General features: G+C 38.8%; 1 protein-coding gene across 4 annotated transcripts in view; it reads left to right on the forward strand.

The window, feature by feature from the left end:
• The first annotated feature begins 12,380 nt into the window (after positions 1–12,380).
• Positions 12,381–21,149, forward strand: part of CACNB2 (calcium voltage-gated channel auxiliary subunit beta 2) — a 245,716-nt gene continuing 236,947 nt past the window's right edge. For 2 of the 4 annotated variants that reach the window (XM_021540992.3, XM_021540996.3), the window contains exon 1: positions 12,381–12,572. In XM_021540992.3, coding sequence (XP_021396667.1) covers positions 12,474–12,572 — 99 coding nt within the window. In that variant the 5' untranslated portion in view covers positions 12,381–12,473. The remainder of the gene's footprint in view (positions 12,573–21,149) is intronic. The other 2 variants (XM_021540993.3, XM_021540997.3) reach the window with 1 other exon arrangement.

A 21,149-nucleotide genomic window follows, 5' to 3' on the forward strand; every position in this document is an offset into this window, starting at 1 on the left:
GAAGGTGAAATAAAATATTGACTTTTTCAAAAGTTTTGCCTAGACCTGGCACATTGTGATGTGATTGTACATGACTCAACTACTAATGTGGGTATGATGTTTACAAGTCTCTTGGGGGAGTTTTGTTGCTCAGAAGTAGCACTGGTGAAACACTATTTTTGAAAGTGTTATCATATGTATTGCTTTTACTAGCAGCATTCTTGTGCATGAGGCTGGTGCTCTTAGATGTGTGTTCACCTCAGTATTGTTAATATGAGAAGCTTCAATGAGTGCTACAACCAATATATGCTTAAAATAACTCTGATACAAGAGCTGCTGTAAAATTCTAATAATAAATTCACCAAGTAGAAATGCACTGATAACTCACATTACAATCAGAATAAATACCAAAGTATTTGGAATGGAATTACATGGAATAACACTGAGCAATAGAGGAACTGTTGCTTTGATGAAAAGGGAAGGAGACACCAGAGAGGAGATTTTGCACTTTTAGCCCCAAGAAAGTGATAAGATTTATTAGGCAAACTGATTATTTCCATTCTATATGGTGGTTTCAATAGCTATTGAATCAAACAGTATTTCAGCACCACAGATATTTGGTTGATTGACACTTAATATTCCAGCCTGGTAGGTATGTATAAGCAGTCATCAGATAAATTCCAAACTCTGAAATACAGAATTATACTTAATCTCTGTCAATGAACTTATTTTTTGATTCTTCCCTGCTTAAAGCTAAAACTTTTTCTGTGATACATCTCAGCATAATGTAGTTTTTTGACATTTTGACTTTTTTCTAAGTGGGATGTACACCTTTAAATAGGTTTTTCTCTTAAACTTCATGAAAAGCAACTGAGGAGCTGTAGAAAAAAAGGTCTCTTGGCATATACATACTTACTAGAGTGAAAGGGAATAGGATATATAGGCCAACATTTTACAGTCCTTCCAAACTAAGACTAATTACCAGATGTTCAAGAAACTTTATCATTAGTGAAATCAGTCCTGATGTCTTTGCTTTGTGGTATATGTGATTCTTGCCATTCTGACACTGTATATGATTTACTGTAGGGCTTAAAATGCTGCAGTTTGTGTGAACTGGTTTTACTGCATACATTTTTAGGCTGGTTTCTCTTGATTATGGTGCAATCTGAGAAGTGTCAGCACAGGAGTCTAACCTGTCTGTGCTCCAAATGCATGGGAATTATGTTAACAGAAGTTCAGTGTGGGACTCAGTCACAGGATCCAGGGAGCAGCCGAGCATCAGTTCCCGTTCATGACACTCTGCTGTGTTTGTCTTAGGGCATTTTGGTCTCACAGTTTCCATGTGTGAAGTCATAGCCACATGGAGAAATCTTCAGTTTCATTACCTTCCCTCTAAGACAATAAGGAAAATGAACAGCAGAAGGGTTAGAGACTCTGAGAGCCCTACATTTAGCTGGCCTGTGAGGTTCAGCACATATCCCACTCCAGCCAAGGATCACACAGGCTGAAGCCATAAATCAAAGGCAGTTTTACACCAGCTGGCCAGCACAGAGGCAGCACGCTTCCAGCAGGACAGAGTGCAGTGAGTGCCAGCCACCTGAGCACTACCAGCTCGTTCAGGTGGAATGTGCAGCCTAGCTGGATCCCAACACTCTCCTGTTATCCCTGCCAGCTGCCTTCTCAGTACAGACTTCTGACTGCCAGGGATGTGCTGGGACACAGCTTTACACTCTTTGCTAAGCCATGGAGTCACAGAGCCACTGTTGTTCCACACCAAGCTTACATCTATCCTTGGCTTCAGAAATCTTTGTGAACCAGCAGCAGTTTTTTTTTTTTTAAATTGAAGCAGGGGAGAAGGTGATTAAATAATTTGGATTTCCAATCTGCAGTGATTTGCTTTCAGCAAATCCACTGACTGACAAATATTTAACAATATATATGTTTTGTGCTAGAAATGCAAAGATGTAATCTGTCTGCAGATGTCTTTGTTCACAGTATTAACATATTGAGGTATTTTTCTGGAGAGCCAGAGAAGCTGAAATAAAGTTTATAAAAATGTCTCTTGACAAGGCAGGTTCTTGTTAATCTAAGATACCACAGAGAACTGTAATTTCCTACTGACAAAGATAATATTCACAGATCATGTGGCCTTTGTCATCTAACAAACAGTGAAGGGTGCTGATTTTACTTCTGAAGCAGGTACATTTTTTCTGTACTGTACAGCCTGAGGGCTTCACACCTGAGACCTTACAGTACTGCTCTGATACCAGTGAAATGAGACAATTTATGGTGGAGTCCACAGCAAGTCTATGTTAACAACATGATTTTCCTACTGCTAGTCTGAATGGCCAAGTAAAGATCAAAACTGCTTGGAAAATATTTTGTATTCTATAGAAAACAATTGTTTTTCAAATACCTTTCTTTATTTTCACTTTTCACAATTTTGAGGATTTTAATATTTTTATTTTACCAGGAATTTACATTTGTCTATTTCTTTTGTCTTTCTTTCTTTTCCTTTATTTTTTTCCAAACTTGGCCTTGGATCACAGATAGATGAACCTGTGCTAAGGGTTACAAGTGGGGTTTAATTTTGCCAATAGCATTGGCCAGTCAAATATAGTCCTCCTTTTTTGTACAGATGCTAAACACACTTATAAAATAACTGCATTGAATTATTCAGAAAAAAATTGAATCCACTTGTCTGGTAGATAAAAGTGGTAGCAACAAACTATTATAAGATACTAAGCCTTGAAAGCCTTCATTTTGGTTTGGAGTAGGAGGGTGTTTGGTTTTGTACTGAACTGATGCTATACACTTATCGCAAACAGCTCCCAGTCTGATCATTATCTTTGAATGTAATACAATGCTGCTTCTAACTCTCTGAGCTCTGAAAATATAATCAAACTATATTTTCATATTATACCTAAGTTTATTCTTCATTGCTTTCCCTAATGAGGTACAGGTTTAGCAAGGAAGATGTGGAAGTGTTAGTGAATGCTGAATGTTCCATTTCACTGGTGGGTTGCAATATAACATTTTACCTGCTGGACATTTTTTAAAAGATTTTTTTTTCTGTTAAAGGAATTATTTTAAAAATATTTCACATTTATAGCTTTTGTACTTGTATGTTATATTTACAGGAAGTCGACCTTTTTAATATTTATGTTGCTTATCATTAAAAAAATAGTTGTATGCACAGACCTACTGAGAAAACAGTAAATACACTGAGAGAGCATTGGTTTCTATATTTAAGGATATTTTGGTTTGTAATCTGATATCTGTTTAATTACCCAAAAGCCAAAAAAGGTCATCTTTAATTTGTGTCAGATCAGGTTTACCAGTTGTGTTTTCAATACTTTTTGTCATGTTTTTCTGTTTGGAATTGACTCTGTTTTGTTTGATTCAATAAGTTTGGATTTTCTCTAAAAGATGTTGTGTAGTATATCTGAAATTTTAGCTACTTCTAAAATGTAAGGTCAGATCTAAAAATAGGATTACTCTCACAAAATGGGATCTGAATTGAGGTTCAGCAGTAGTAAAGAGAAAACCTGAAAAACACTCCTGGCGTGCCAAGTGATCTTAAAGGCACTCAACTCGATGGATTTGTATTTCTCTTTCAAGTTGCACCTGGGACCTAGGATTAGGTAACATTTCCCCCTGAGAAACTCCAATAAGGATGTTTACATCTACAATATATATCTGCCAGGAAATTCCTGTAACCATCCCAGGCAGAGGATGCATCATGTCTGAAAACATTCAAAGTCAGATTGGACAGAGCTCTGAGCAGCCTGATATAGTTGAGAATATTTCTGCTTATTGCAAGGGAGTGGACCAGATGAGCTTTAAATGTCCCTTCCAGCTCAAACTGGTCAGTAATTCTACCATTACGACCATATTATGAATGGTCTCTATTCTGAACACACATTTTGATAGGACAAGGAAAAAATATTAATTTTTAATCAGATGGTTGAATATTCCAAGAAGTTTAAAATATCCTGAGATTTTATTCCTGTTCTTAAAGAACATCTTAATTTATCCAATGCCTATTTTGGTTAAAAAGCCAGCACAGTCTCGCCTTGGAAACACTGAACTCTTCTGTACTTCTTTTCCTGACTTTCAAGTTATAATTTCACTGCCTAATTATACTATTATTTCTAATCAACATTACATTTTAAAATGTTAAAGAAAAAAGCATTCAAATTATAAAGTGCAAGCCATTTGGCAAAATTAATAATTCTGCACAACATTCAGAATAATGAATGTATTAAATGTACTGGAACACATATTTGTGCAAGAAAGGCACCTATCTTAGAGTTGTTTTTTTCCCTTTCGAATTGAAGCATGGTAGCAAATGCAAAACAGTGGTGAATTTTCTTACAACACACAAAATGGAGCTATGCACATGGAGATTATATATAGACACTATAGTAGATTGTGGTAAATGAACTTTCATTGCAGTGGCAAACAGCCACATGAACGCTAATTAAAAAGAGTTTACAGGCTTGTTGCACAACAGCATATGTGCAATCCAAGAAAAGCAGAGCAGACACCCAGCTAAGTAGTGATCTCAACTGCAGTGTGAAGGAGCACTTATGAGCAACACCTAATCTGTTTATGAACTCTCAGAGCAAGGAGGATGTAACAAGTTTCTTTCTTCTACATGAGCTTAATGTAGATACTTTGGTATCTACTCTGTTTTCATTGCTAATTGATGAAAAGAAGTGTTAAAGCCCTTATTATAACTTTAACCTTGTTTATTTTGGGGGGAAAAAAGCACAAAAAGGAAAAAAAATTACTTACTCTGGCAAAAATTCCTAGTAAAAGCCCTTTTAGTTTGCACTAATGGCTGAACAAACACTGAAAACAAACTGATATTTCTTCCAGAAGGAACTACATGGCAAATGAAGTTGGAATTGCTGGGTGGGTGACCATATTCAGCTGGCTACCTTGCTACTTTAGAACATTGCTGCTTCAGCAATAGCTACTGTTTAGAGAACTATTGCACTGAACATACAAGTAAGAATCAACAATTAGTCTTGTTCTAAACTGGTATACTGGATTTGAAACAGCAGGAGTTCAGGAGTTGATTCCTAAACAATAGTTTGGCTACAAACAGCTAAAATTTTGGTTCTGACTATCTCACTATGTTTACTGCCATTGTTTCCTTTATGCTGGGTGACATATAGAGCAAAACTAAATAAAACAGTTGTTTTTTGTAAAAGCATACAACAGAAATTTTTCTCCAAGAAGCAACCTCACAGCAACCCAACAAGAAGAGCCCAGAGACTCACACTGGTAAGTAATATTTATAACATTTGCCCTACTACTCATGTAAGGAGCCATTCACCTATATGTTATTCTGTTGCTGAGAGACTGACTTTAATACACAGTATTTTCTTTTTTCTTCATGCGTTTGATCTATTCTAAATGTTTTGTGTCAGCCTGTAGAAATTAAATCATGGGGTTTTACTATGTATTGAATAATAGATGAGCATGCAGAAGATATAAGCACATTAGCTACAGTAAATATTGAATTAATGTTTATAAAGTGGTAGAAAAAACTTGCATGAAGTAAGAATTGTGTTAGTGTTTGTAAGCCATACAGAAATATTTCCAGTGCAGAAGAAATCATGTTTGGGATTCTGGCATCCAGTAAAAAACTACTATAGAGCACTTTGTAACTCATGAAGGGTTCTATGAAGCTGATGAAGCTACATTCATGAATGATTTTCAGGACTCCTTTTGGTACCCTGATGTGTTTCATTCACAAATCTTGGGAAACTATGTTTAAATAAAAGCTGAACAGGAATGGTTTACTTTTTTGATGCTTCTGTCTTCAGGTGGATGTGAAAACTGGCAGGACTTCCTGAGCTTTGAGTGAATAAACTGATGCACACTGATTATACCGGAAAAAAAAAATAAACAAATCAACAGCATAAAATTTATTTGAATATTGTCCAAACAAAGGCTGTAAAATCTCATCTGGAATATATTTTGTTCTCAAGAAAAATCATTCATGGCTAATTACCAAAGACCATGATCTGCTTCTTTTCTTGAGGAGGAAATTTTTTAAGGCTTTGCTCATTATCACTCCTTGAAATGTATTTTTCTTCCTGTTGTGCTAGAATAGACTTCATGTATCTTTGCAGAATTAGGTCTCTGGCTAACAGGATGTTTCTTTAGTATTTGTTGCCATGGAGCTGCCTCTGCCTATTGAATTCACCTGGGCAGACTTCAGATGGCACACCAGAGGTGATGCAGTCTGCCACTAACACGTGTCTTCAGTGACCCCAGAGTTTCACAGGTGCCATAAGGAAAAACAGTTCTGATTTGATTTCCTATTAAGGGATTGTTTTAAGTAATACTAATGATTTGGGGTTTTTTTATGGATGCCTTGTGAGGTCACTGATGGCCTGAAGTGCCCTCCTTGAAACAGCATTGCTTCTTCCCTTTCATTCTTTACTGTCTTTTTCAGAAAGATGTATTCAGGCAACTAACCCAAGAGTGAACAGGGATGTGCTTCACCATGGTTTTCACCATGGTTTTCAGCAGCAGCTCCCTGTTGGAGTAGTGCAGAGTGGTTTGATTTTTAAAAGCTTGGGTGGCAGAGGCTTGGACACCAAAACATTCGCTATTGCTTTTAATAGATACGTGATTTTATAAGTTTATCCTTTCTATTATTTTCATAAGTGTAATTCCATCATGAAGGGTATGTCTATTTCAAGGTATTCCTCCTACAAAATACACCAGAGCAAATTTGAAGGGAAATTTATTATTTTAGCAAGTAATGATATAAGGAAACCATAGAGATTTGAGAAACATGTCACAGGAAGTATTTGAGAGTGTATTTTAAAATATTTGGTTTCAAAATAATACAAAAGTATATGTTTACTTTCATAATGTATAGCACATTTGATTGATACTTGCCATTGTTTTCTTCTTTGCACGAATGGGATCAGAATGCTGCTATTAGACTTTCAGCATTTTTTTTTCTAGAGAAGTCAGATGGGATGGCAATGTTACGATAGAAAATTATTATGTCTGTATAACTTGGTATTTAGGTTTTTGAAGGACACTTCAAGGATAGTTATCTCAATAAAATTCAGGGCAGCACGAAGTCAGAGAAGATGGTGGAACTTTATGCACCATTTCATGTTTTAGGGGCACAAAGGTTTCCCTTAAAATTTTTCTCTGGAAATAGATAAGATGGTTTTGATGGCAATTAATTGACTATAGCAATTATTGCACATACATCACAGCATTAATGTGACTGCAAATATTTTATTTCTTAGAATCATTTTTCTTATAAAACTTGAAGAGTGCCTTACTAAAAATAATTTTCTTACAAAATGAGAACTTCAGCTTTGTTAAAGATAGGGTGAAAGTTGAGTAAAAGAGGCTTAGCAATATGTGAGAAAAAGGAAGAACAAACAAAAGCTTGAAGACTTGTCTTTCCTTGCCTCCTTTTGTTGCATAAACTCAAAGTACTTACTTCAAAAATTACTTTTCTGAAATCAAATCAGTGTTATTCTGCAGTAATGTTCTCAAATCCAAGCCTTAGCAGTTTGATGTTTATAGCTAGGCTGCCTTAAGGGTTGGTGTGCTGCCAGGAAGGAATTTTTCAGCTGTGCACCAAGTTGTGTTTCCCTGCTGTCTCTCTTTCCCCTTTCACCCTGGCAGTTGCACTACTCAGTCTTCATAGTAGGGTGGCTGAGGGAGATAAAGCAGCAGATTTACCCCATGGAAAGGTTAATTTGCTGCTACATTTTACCTTTAGTTCTTGAGTGGGGTCCCTTGTGCTCCAAGAGCCAAGCAGTGTGCCATGGAGGATCAGATTAGCGCAGCCAAGGCAAGGAAGGAGGGAAATGACATCTGGCAAATGCTCACTTTTAAAGCTGACTAGATGGCAACATGGAGCGGTGCCATCATCGATTTGCACTTCAAATCTGTACATGTATAAATTGGCAAAGAATTTCAATACTCTCAGACGTATTAACTCTGCCAGCAGCCTTGGTAACGATGAGTTAACTGTCAACCATGTTGATGGTTTTGCAATCCTCACGCTGACTAGAGGTTGTCACTGTCTTCTCTTACACAATTCATTCTGAATGAAGTTTTGCCTGAGTGCCACAAATAAATGATTGTTGGGTTGAAGAAAAACCCCAAAACTACCCAAAAGCAGAGAAGCCCAAACTGAGCACAGGGCTCAATGAAGGGTGGAGGAAAGGCCATCCTCATGGAGCTATGGAGAGTTTGGATGCTGTTCCTGGACACAGGCCACACATGATCTATTAAAATCTGTCTCTCATGTCAGTAACTCACATGGGCTGAACATATTTGTGGGTGAGAATGCTATAAAGCCTTTTTGTGCTCTTGTGATTCAAGTATTTAATAAGAGAAAAATGATGCTATAAATAGGAACACCATAGTTGGTAAGGACTTGGGATACAAAAGGACACATGCAGTCTCAGTTATGACAGGAGAGCAAAGAAAAAAGCAAAAAAAAAATCAACTGAAACCAGCAACTTCTGCAGAAGTGCTTAATCAAACATGAACTTTGTGTACAACCCATCGACAGAAAATTTGCCTCTCACAAAGTGAACAGCTTGTGAGAGGGAGCGTGCCTTTTTTGGTCACGTTTTGCAAAGGGCTGAAAATATGTGCTTAGTAGGTGTTGTGGCTTTTTCAAGTATTGTGAGCCTTTCTGTGTTTTAAGAGCATTTTTACCAGTGTTTATATACTGCTCCTATCTTCCGTCATATGGAAACCCTCCTCCTTCCAATCCTGTCTTCTCCTGAACACATTGTAATAGTATCAGTCAAGGCTGTCTTAGGTGCATGGCACTTATATCCAAGAATACAACATAATAAACACGAGCTGGGAGAATGGATCAGTTCATTAAATCCAGCCAGGTGATGTGCTCTGATACAGACTGATAACGGATTCAAAAGTGAGCCCGTCTGGAGTGGCTTTGTTCAGACTTGTGTGAAAGATAAAGTACTAAAATAAGAGGAATCCCTTTAACTTGCACTTGCGACAGGCAGCTTCCAGTTTATCACCGAAAAAGATTAACCGTATCTGTTTTGAGATATTAAAACTGTGTAATCAAGTGAATTCTTTTTTTACAATATTGAATTTCTGGCTACAATTCATTTTAGGCAGGAGGTGGCACAGACTAATAGACAGCCAGCATTTCTTTTTAACTGAAAGACCTAGAGAAATTCTCTATATCAGGGCTTTAAATATATGCTCAGTTAAAAGCATTTTATATAGTTTCATAAAAATAATTTATTGTAAGCTCACTGGTTTGTATTTGTGCAAGTTTTTAAAGAAATCCCTTGGGTCTAAGTTACTAGCTTTTAGCTGCATTTGCACAAATATCAGCCAAACTTCCTTGGCCTATTTTTTGTACATTTAGGTGATAGTTATAGGCTAAACCAAACATGTACCTGCCATACATGGGTACAAAGGTTAGAACATGGTGCTGACACCACATTCTTATACTGATGGTAAAGAACAATTAAATATGCACAGTAATACAGTCCTCCTTGCTTTACAAGAACATCTAAACTCTCATGCAAAAAAAAAAATCCAGCTATTTTTGGCACCCAAATCAGGTTGTTTGTCAGCCTAAGCTTTTGGGATTGTTTTTTTAAAGAAAGAAAAAGGGCCTATGAACAAAACAGCCTGTGTTTTCTTCTGGTTTTCTAACATTTACATGTTTATAAAAATCCAAATAAGCATGCACAACACCTCTTCGTTGCAGATAAAAGTGTAAATAAATGCAGCAGGGTGGTTTTCTGCTGAGAAGGGGTTAGGCATACCAGGTTGCTTTTTCTCTTGAGAAAAAGCAAGCAATTTAGAATCTCTGCACATTGTTTTTACACATTGACCCTTCTCCTGGAGCAGAGGTGGCCAAAAACAGCATGCAGAAGGATGACTGTATGCATATGTGTTCAGCTGAAGGACTTTCACTGCACATTTCAAGGTTAGAGAACTTGGATTAACTGCTAAACAGAAGGGGTGAAACAGAATAAAATACAGTTATTTTTCTATGCTAATCTTCTAGCCACTCATTACATCAAGACAATGAATAATTGCTGCTAAAGAACAGTTATGTAGAATATTTTTCCTCAGAAAGAAAAACCAAATAAACTTACTAAAAATTCAGATGTTATTTGTGTGTGTGTGAGGTGAAACTTCTTTCCTGAGTCTTTTCTTTCTACAGAACCTCTATGTATGTACATAAACAAGCAAAATCATTACCATTATTTTTTTATAATGGAAAGGAAAAAAAAGACAAACTAATCATAAAAGACATGATTGAGCATACAAAAAATGAACTTCAACTGACATATTCAAGCTTTAATTTATAGGAGAGTAGAAATACTCTTTCAATCCAGATTCACAATTTATGGTTTTAGAAACTGTAATATTTAAAAAATAATCACTACTACTCTTACAGAAGGGTGGTATACTTAAAAAATGCTCCTGTTTATACACTCTTTACAAAGTGAAAATCCAGAAGGCAACATGAAGGGCCACTGTTACATGATTAAGTGACTTCCACTACCTTCTCTGTGTGAGAAAGAGCAGGCAATCCCTGACAGATGCCTGAAAATCTACCAAGTAAATGTACTGAATCATGGTGGATCGTCAAGTACCTTTCCTAGAGTGTCTTGATACAGAAGGATAAATTGTTCCAAAGCCATAAAGGTGCTAGAAATTCAAAGACAACATCTTCCAATAACAATACACCACCTAGCAATCATTAACACGAATACTGTGTTTAGGCTTTTCAGTAAATTCCTTTATAATGAGTAAAATTACAAAATTAGTAAATTACAAAAAGTAATTAAATTTAAACAATCTAATTTGTAAGTGTCAAAGAAATAACTACTTCAAAGCCTCTACTAGATGGTGAAGTATGAATTTTTCACACCAAATATCTAAAAATAAAATATCTTTTTGGTTATAACCACCTGAAGAACATCTGGAAGCAGTCCAGACTCCAGCATCTTTATAGTTTCAAGATTGTTGAACATGTCTATTGCGTTACTTGAAAGAAAGTTAAGCAATAAACCCCACAATTTTCACTTTAAATTAAGGTTGTGTTTTTTCATGGACAACACGCTAAAATTCTAGAAAATAATTTTGAAATATTGTCTTCAAAAATAAATATGGAACTTTATGGACAAGTGAAAGTTCTTCAAACGTCAGAGCACTTCCTCTTGCAGACAAAGCTAATTCTTCACAAAAAAAATGGGCAGTTCCTGTAAGATTTTCACTATTCATATAAGAAAATCCATAGGGGTAAACTAATTCAGAAAGGAAGCTTATTAGCTATTATGAAAAATGAAATAAATCAACCATGCAATCTGGCTAAAGCTTGAAAGTACTTTTTGAAATTGATCTGGCTTTTGTGCTGGCTTTGGTTTGCTGGCTTCTTTTCCTGAAAGTGACTTTTATTACTTTTAGTAATGGTTGTGATTTTAATTGTGTGACCAGGCCAGTCAGTTTCTAGACTTAGTTTTCACTGTTTACAATCAGCTGATAGGATATTTCACAAACCATCACATAGTGAGTCTGAAAACACAAGTTTCCCTTTCATGCTGCATGGGGCACAGCTAGGTCCCATCCAGTGGAAGAAAGGTATCAGTCCATTGTGGACTTCATAAGGTCAGAGAGTTTGGTCTCTATAAGGACCAAAATGATCTCTCATTCACAAGAAATGAAAGATCATCTCAGCGGTGGAGGGTGATTTTGCCGGATCAGGTTTCAAACAGGTGTTTCAAGCGCCTCCTGTGGGGTACCTGATAGCACGATTGAGATCGTACACTCACAGGTTATATAAAATTCGACAGCGGATTTCATCGTACTCATCTCTTGTTGATATGTGCATAGGAACCTCCAAAAAGCCCTGTCAACACAAGAGACCTATGGAACTTTGTCGAAGCGCCGGTTCGCTCGCTAACAGCACAGGTCTAAGCCGATGCGCGCTGAGGCAGGCGATGCCGCGCGGCCAGGCTGAGACGCCGGGCAGGGCTGAAGGGAAAAGCAGGGCCTGATGCCCCCCGGCCCGCCGGCCACAGCCCCAACTTCGCTGCTCGCCGCTCGGCCGCGCTCGGGCTGGGCCGCGCGGATGCGGCGCCGCCCCGCCCGGCGCCGCCGGAGGGAGATGCTCGCTGTCACTTTCCCTCTTCCCCACGCACCGCCCCCTGCCCTCCCCCGCGCCGCCGCCGGCGCTGCCCCGTCCGCGGCGCCGAGCGCTCCCCGCCGGCAGCGGGCAGGGCAGGGCGGAGCGGAGCGGAGCGGAGCGGAGCGGAGCCGGGCAGGGCAGGGCAGGGCCGGGCCGCCCGCCGCTCCTCGGCATGGCCGGGCGCTGAGCGGCGCCCGCCGCCCCGGCTCGCCTCGCCTCGCCTCGGCTCGGCTCGGCTCAGCACGGCTCTGTCCCGCCGAGAGGCTCGGCGCCCAGCCACCCGCTCTCCTCGCCAATGGTCCAGAGCGACATGTCCAAATCGCCTCCCAGCCCGGCGCAGGAGGTGCAGATGGAGCTGCTGGACAACCCCCTGCCCGCGGCGGCGGCAGCGCAGGTACGGCGGGGCTCGGCCGGGCTGCGGCGGCGCGGGCGGGGGCGCGGGCAGGGCCCGGAGCGGCCCGTCCTTCAACTTCGGGCACCGCCGGCAGAAAAGTTTGACGGCTCCCCTAAGGCGCCCGAAACCCCTGTCTTCGCCCCCACTCTCAAAAGCCGTTTAATTAGCACACATAGGATGCTCTGTGCCATAGAAGCATCGTAAATCAAAAGAACCTTGCGATTATTTGGAGGATGAGTATGTAAGAATACATTGCTTTTAAGCTGATCTTCCGCACGTGTACTGCAGGGTACGGCTATTTTTCCCTGCTCCAGTAACCTGTTGTATTTGTACCTGATGCTTACCACGCACGGCTGAACCTCCCTCGTCTGCTGCACGGGCTGGTGACAGTCTGTAGGTGAGAGAAGGCGATTCACGCCAGTTGTTCAGCAGGAATTTTGGGGAGGCTGAAGGTGTTGAACATGCTGCAGATTTAAGCTGCTCGATTTTCATGCAGAAGGTGGTTGTGCAGTCGTCTCAGAAATTTTAACAACTCAGTTCATTTGCAGTGTTCGGGTGGATGGGTGATGAGAAGGAGGTAGGGTAAGGCTTACTTAGACAAGACTTCATATTTTGAAAGGTTGTTTCTGTTTAATGTATGAATGTTGCTTAGTATCTTCAAGTTTGCAATAGTTGGTTACAAAGACTTCAGAGTGCTGTTTTTGAACCCATAAAAGGGTGGTAAAATCTGATTGTGTCAATTTCAGATTTCAATTATGCATTATCTTCTTAGGACAGAGGTTTTTTCCTTTTTGGGGTGCGGTTTTTACTGTTGCTGCCAAAGCTGTCTCTGATGCTTTGTTTGAGAAGGTGGACCAGCTCCATCCCAGTAGTTCTTGATTGACAGAGAAAAATGCCATCAGTCTGTCAACAGTCGTGGTGATTGATCTTTACATACTCAGGCCTGGTGACAGCAGAACAAAATCCAGGCACTAAGGCAGAGAGGAGGTTAAACTAAAAAAGAGAAAGTGTCTCTTTGGATGTCAGTAGCCTCCAAGCACAGAACAGACATTTCAGGAGGGCCATATGCTTTGCCAGCTTCTCCAGAAACAGTGGCAATGGAGCTAATTTTTGACCTACAAATCCCCCCTTTTTATGTCTGTATAGCCCTAAGCACAGATTCAGCAACTTTCAAATCATACGGTATCTCTCTGCTGTGGACAAATGTCAAATACCAATCATAAAATTGATTTCTCAACCTCCTTTAAGCTAGGGTTGAAAAACCTCTCTTTAGAGAGGAAGAATAGTTTGCTAACACCCACGTTATTTATGTTTCAGGTAATGCATTTATATTCTGTTTTATAAAACAGGTTTCTGAACACTCACAGCCAAAAAGATTCACTTTTTGAGACAGTGATAATGCACCTTTTTAGTTCAGGGATGTTTTTCAGGTTTTGGAATCAAAGTCATCAGGCAGATCAGGAATCATCTTCTCACTATGTACTTGTTTTAGTCATACATAAACCCTTGGTAGAGAGGAAATAAAGTTATGGAAACAAAAGGGCCTTTTGTCTGAATAATACTGCAAGTTAATTTCTTGGCAAGTGCTGCATTTAGAGGCAATTATTTTGATTTGAATTTTTGTTCCATGAACATTTAAAAAACCCCAATATTGTAAAATCTTGCTGCTTTAGAACACACTCACAGTGAGAAGGAGAGGCTTAATGAGGACATGTGAATCATCAAGTAGATTGCCTACAGGTACTTCAGATATGTGTACCACTGTCTTTTTCTCTAAGGTAGTTGAATATCAATCCTAGAAACATTTCTGCCAAATAATCTGTCAGGGGAAAAAAACCCAAACCAGCATGTGAACTTATGGAGTGATGTCACTCCTAAAAGTGTTCACTCTGAAGTGCTTCTTCTGGGAATTATGATTTAAGAAAATATTATTGACAGCCTTTGTAGAGTTGTACCAAGTCACAACAACTCTCTTATCCAAAATTTTACTTTTGCAAAGCTGATATTTCTTTTAATCTATCTTAACATCATGGTCAGTATTTTGGATTGTGCCTGTCCGTCCATTTTGGCCAAACTTGTCACCATGGGGCAGAGGCATGAAATGTAGTTAACACTCTAGAAGTAGTTCACTTAAAAGGCAGTTAAATATGTGAAATATTCCTAGATAACATCTGTGGAAAGTCTATTTCTTATTTTCATAATGCATTTTCCTAACAAGATCTGCAAACAAAAGAAAATCTCTCTGGGTGTTGGTCATGACAGTTATACTGTATTTTTCCAGGGAAGTTCTTTGCAACTGGGACGAAATATTGGTGTTTTTTTCTTGTATTAACTAAAATTCTATGGCTTTTAGGTCCATATGATTGTAAAAACATAGTTCTAGTTCTAGTTCAGTGTGATCTTAGTCCCAGTTGTATCTTGGTCTTAGATGGATTTGCAGTAGAGTTTCAGATGTCCAGTTTTATCCAGACAAATCTGCATGCTGACCAGTTACACTGTGGACTTATTCACAATGTCTAGATATATGTCAGTACAAACTGGTGGTTTTAGGTGTGGCCCTTTTGTAATGAAATCAGCATTAGGTTTTCTGAAAGAAAAGAAGCAAACTCTTCAAATGTACCAGTGTTTGGTGATCAGTTTTTTGGTGTATTTTTTTTAAATCAACCACAGTCTTCTCTTTAGTTCCTTATTTAAAGAACCCCTATTTTCAGGAATCTGAATTAGTAGAATATTAATTTTAATAATTTTAATTAACCCAGGTACTACTATGATTTGTTTATAATATACCATAACACATTAATGCCTTTCATGGTAACTCTTAGCCTCTCTTTTCTCTTGCTCCCATGTAATTTTCTTATGATCCTTCTTCAAAGTCCCTCAGTCCTCAAAAATCATTAGATTCAATTTCTGTTGCTGTTTTCTCATCAAAAAGCTTCCTGTACTGTGCATTAGGGACAGTCATAGCAAATCAGATGAGTAAATTACACAAAGACATTTCAAAGAAAATATAATGAAACATTCTATCAAGCAACTACAAACTACCTCGTGGAGGGAGAAGGTATCTTACACTGCATGAATTCATTCCTATTCCTCATTATTATTTTCCTCCTGTTCTTTTTTTTCCTGCTTATGCATCATCTGTCAGTGCACATCCTAACAACCTGACACATTTTATGTGAAAATAATTGTCTTCTAGATTGTTTTCTTCAGCTCTTTCACCTGCATTTAGATTTTCTCTGTTGCATGGTACTGCTAAATGCTTCTGCCTTCCAAGTCTAAAGGTTTCATCATCCCTCGAGTGCTTGACTTGATTTTCAGGTTGCATTGCAGAAGGTAAAGTGAATGCAAGAGGCACGGGGGCAGGCTTGTTTAGTATTCCTTCTGTATCAACTATGATTGATGTTAAGGTGAATTTTAGAGTGATGTGCATGTGGTGAGTCCAGAAAATCAGCTTAGTTACAGGCCCTTACACTGGCTGTTGTCCTCCCTGAATCTCCAGCTACCTTCTCAGTTGTATAGCACCATCCCTTCACTGCCTGTCTTGTGGTAATGAGGAATGGAACCATATCCAGAGATTTATTCTCAGCAGATTAATCACACTGCCCTCTGCTGCTTTCAGCTGAGTTGATTTATGCCAATTCATACCTGTTTACCTGTTCTTCAAACAAAAATTTTGCAGCCATGTATTTCCCAGTACTGACTTGTAAGAATACTTTGTAAGCCATAAACAAACAAAATTTATATCCCTATGCTTACTTAAATAATAATAATACCCATTTGTTATGGAGGCATGGAAGGTTTTACTCTCTTCTGGCAGCATCCCTAGAAATCAGATCTAATGTGGCAGCAATTCAGTGGAGGATATACAAATGAGGAAGAGATAAAATCCAATTCCATTCTTAGACTTATTAGACTTAGACACATTAGACTTCCTCATGGCCCTCAGCAAGAGGTAGTGTTTTCTGTCTTGAAGTGGTAATCTCCTTTCAGTGTTGTATTCCTTACTGACAAAAAATAAATTTTAATTCTCCTTCACTGCAGAAAGCCTTTCAGGTTTCAGTTATTACTTTTTCATTAATTCTCTGCTCTTTGGGGTGTTTTTTGGCATTATCCCGTACTCAAGCAATAAAAGGTGATTTTGCATGCTCATCTCTTCCAGAGTTATTTTCCATTTGGGTGTTACACGTTATCAGCATAAATGGGTAATAATAGTTGTTCTTTACATTATCCTAAAGTGTAAAATCACTCTGAAACAGTTCAGCAGTTTCAGTTCTAATATATTTATCAGGTAACTATCTTTTAGAGGCAGTCTCTGATTTTGTCTTGTTTTGTCTCTATGGATGAAAAGTTCCTGTGCTATTACAAGGCTGGCTTCTCTGGAGTCTCAGTTACTTCTGCTGTTTTTACTCAGGTCTTTACTGTACTGCAATAGAAGAGTTTAAAAATCAAGGAAGCAAAATTGCCTTCCCTGCCCTCCAAGGTGCTGCTCTGTCCTCAGGGTAGCAAACCCTTAGCAGAGGGAAACTGTCCCTGGCTGTGGTTCCTGCAGGCATCCTTCTGTCACAGAGTCAGATCTTTCTGTTTGCTTGTGCAAGTGGAGTACAGAAATCCATGGGGAGCAGGTGAGGAGGTACAGGCACATGGCCCACAACTGTAGTTGTCATTTTTAAAAGGCTGCAGGAGGCACAGTGGGGTTTGGGCACGAGCTTCATCACCTTCTGCTGTAGTGTGCTCCTCTTCTGCTGAGGTGGGAACTGACATCTTCATCACTGCTGTTAGTAGTGGATGTGCAGCAGGTTTGCACTGAGGTGGGTTCCCAAACCACTGGGGACAAGGAGAGCCAGCCAAGTTCCCAGTTTCTTGTTTGCCAGGTGGAAACTGCCAGATGACCTGGTCTGAGGCCAGGGTGAGAGCACTGGGAGATGGCTCACAAGTGTACGAACTGGCAAGAAAGGGCTGTTTCTAGATGCAGTGTTGGCAAGGCTTTATCACAGGCCAGCAGAAAAGAGCATCTAAGATTTAACCATTACAGATTGTTCAGCAGAAATTAGTTTTCCCTTAATGGTGAAAAAGAAGCATCTGTTAAATACTTATTTATGTATTATGTTTGCAAGTTTTGAGAAGTGAATTATTGGTGGAGGATTGGGGGTTTTTGTTTGTTTGTTTGGATGGATTTTTGTTTTGGTGTAGGATTTTATAAAATGACTGTGAAATAGACTTGGCAGACTATCTCTGTAGCTTGTGTGAACTTGAAGACTGTATTGGAGATCCTCAATTTGATAGGACTCCAGTGGGGAAGTCCTGTCTTTCCTGAGTTTTGTCCTGATAGCAAAAGTTGTTTGTTTGGAGAAATCCAGGTTTTGACACCTAAGCTGGGGATTCTTTTCTGCTATGGGGACATGAGTCTGTGCTCCTCAGGCAACTCCTTTGCTGAAGGTGTGTCACAGAGCAGGGTGCCTGTCACAGGACTGTGCTGATGTTGACCACATAGGGTGGCTCAAAACCCTGCTCCTGAGGTGGAGGCAAGCCAGGATATATTGCTGTATGCTACCTTCCCTCTTGCCCTCATTCCTGTCATGGAAGGGAGCTGTGGATTAGTGGGAAACACATCACCAAGGTCTATGTACATCTTCCAATCCATGGCTGTGTGGTCAGGAAGCTGACCTCTTCTCCTTTATGAAATTAGTATGATTTGTGGTGCAAAAATAAGAAATATTAAAGTCTTTTTCTGTTGAGTGAGAGTGTGTGTGGGGTGTTGCAGCTATGCAGCTGATGCTGGAAGGTTTAATTTCTGAGTGGTGGTAAGCCTGGCCAGTGGCCAGGAAGGGCCAAGGAATCTGACCTACAGGAACATTTGTTTCCTGTTGTAAGGAATTGCCTAAAGAGGCAGTGCTGTTCTTTTAAGGAAAGGATGAAGCTGGATTCATATATTCTGCACTGTCCTGACGTGCTGTGTATGGAACATGTGCATCTTTATATATTTTTTGAGCTTTTGTATGGGAGGAAAAATACTTGGTGCATATTTGCATTTCTGACCTTCTAGCAATTCCCTAGTCCTTCAGGGGGTCACTTTTTACCTTTATAGGTGTTCTTTCGATTTTTGTAGTTGGTCCCTTGTTGATTTGAGATGATGTAAGCTTCAGTGTAGCTCTGAAATTTTGTTTTCTGGTTTTGTTTTCTCCAATTTATTTCTTCCATCTTTGTTTAAGGACCTGACTTGGTGTTGGTAACTCTGCTACTTAAATCATCTGTACCCTTCCTTCATGAGAACAGTTTTTAAGGGTTTACCTCTGCCACCTGCCATCAGTCTCAATGGCTGGTGCTAGTTTACCTATGATAAACAGTTAAGGTTTAGACTGATCCTTTGTAAAGTCCTCACCACTGCTTTGCTATAAAATAACATTAGAGTGGTTACTGGTGAAGGGCATTTTAAGACTCCCAATGAAGACCAGTTCCCTGTTTGTAGGTAGTTGGTAATTTTAAATGTTTTATATTTCCTCTTCCACATGATAGTATTTTGCCTACAGGGATAAACGACACCTTCTGCTTGTCATGTGTGTTACAGGATTAAATGTTACGTGTTTTATGTGTTGAGCCAAAACCTCATTAAAATTAAAGAGTTTCACTGAGCAGCATTGATCTCATCTGTTTACAATAACAAGTAATTGTATATAAAATTGTTAATTATCAGGAAACTGCAGTGTATGCCTTTAATACTTCATATGATTCCCATATTTCACTTGATTACATGGGTTGAATAATGGTTGCACAATATACTTTCTAATCAGAGTTGGAAAGCAGAGTCTTTCTTTGCTTTGTTAAATCTTGGTAGATGAAATAATTTTTACAAAACTACTTTGGTGTGTGTTTGGTTTTGGTTGTTTTTTGGTAGGGTTTCATGTTGTTTCGCAGGTATTTTGTGAAGCTTTAGAACATAAATGTTTGTATTTTATTTCTTGTCTTTGGCAACTCAGCCAATTTTAAAGGAATTTCACACCTCTGACTAATAAATGAAGCTACACTTTTGAACTTGTAAACACATGTATACATAACTTTATGTTTGAGTAAGACGTTCTGCTAACATCCAGTAAGAATGTTACTGTCAGCAAACTTCTCATATGGACAGGCTTGTTCACAGGGCTGGAGTCAGCTGTACCCAGATCAGCTGGGACAGACGGTGCTGTGCCAGCCCTGCCCTGCAGATGTGGAGGCTGCCACCACTGGGCACTGGGGTGCTGAGCTCTTTGGTCTCCAGGGGTTGTTCTGTAAGGTACAGCTCCCACAGAGGTAAGGAGCGACTGCCCCGTGTTGCTGCTTTTACTGGCCAATGTCCTCATGTCGTGATTCAGCCCTTTATTTTTAGCTGCCTAATTGCAGCCAACTGCTGCACAGAACACAGATAAGGGAATGTATTTTAACATGAAAATCACAGTAACATATTGGGCAAAAATATTCTCTTTTTTTTTTTCCCTGAGAATTGAAAGTAACTGATATATCACTGCTTATTTTATCTAGATATTTATTTATTTACAACGGCCTCATTCTCACATTAAGATCTTGTGGAAGAAAATAAACAGGAAAAAGCAAAACATAATAGCTGTGACAGGATAAGTATTTAAGCTTTTCCACATGGCAGAGATAATTATTAATTTTTAATAATATATAAGATTGTTTTGATTATGGGAAGCTAATCTCATCTTCAGAATTAAGTTTCAGGCATTTCTGACTATGGGAATAAGCTTGAAAGGCATGGAAAACAAATGTAGTCCCCAGTTAGCATTCTTTAAAATAATGAAAAGAGTCATCAAGTCCCAGTTTTTCCACATACAAAAGTTGTCCCCCATTCTTCTGACTAACAGTAGAACAAAAATGTGCATGTTGCTGTGCACTAAAAAACCTCCTAAAACTGAAAAATCAAAGTAACTTTCTAGCCTGAGCTGCATTTCCTGTGATGTTGCCAGAAATAAATGCTTTTAGTCATTGCTACACAGATATAAGGCACGCTTCTCTATCTGTGCTTGTAACATATTCTTTTTCTGCTCTTATTTGTTTTATCCTCATCACTCTAGACTCAGTCCCTCTTTTGCCTCTCATAATTTTCTTTTTTGTGTTAGCAAACTGAGCAGTATGATACTTTAAATTAAATACTGTAGAAACTGGAGAGAAATACAAAATGTGACTGTGAGAGAGAATCTATGTACATGTTTTTACTTATCTCCTTGGGAATTACACAATATTGTACTCTACACTGTTAATCAAATTGCCTAGATCATGTGGTCTTCATGTAGATGCTTTATATTCTTGAGCTCCTTTGCAAATGTTAGAAATTCTTTATTTTATTGTAATTGTATTTCTATATTCTTTCACAAAATCTGTAGGAAAGGAATTCAGAGTATTGGTGGGTAACCCTAGACAATTAACTCAGTGGGAACCATTCAGAAAAGGTAAATTTTGATTTAAAGATGTTATTGTATTTGAAGAATACTGCTGTCAGATATACTTTTTATGTATTTTAAATATTTTGATATTATATTAGGTGGAATATTATATTAATTATATTACACTAGGTGGAAAAAT

Source organism: Lonchura striata, chromosome 1, assembly GCF_046129695.1.
Source record: "Lonchura striata isolate bLonStr1 chromosome 1, bLonStr1.mat, whole genome shotgun sequence".
Classification (NCBI taxonomy): domain Eukaryota; kingdom Metazoa; phylum Chordata; class Aves; order Passeriformes; family Estrildidae; genus Lonchura; species Lonchura striata.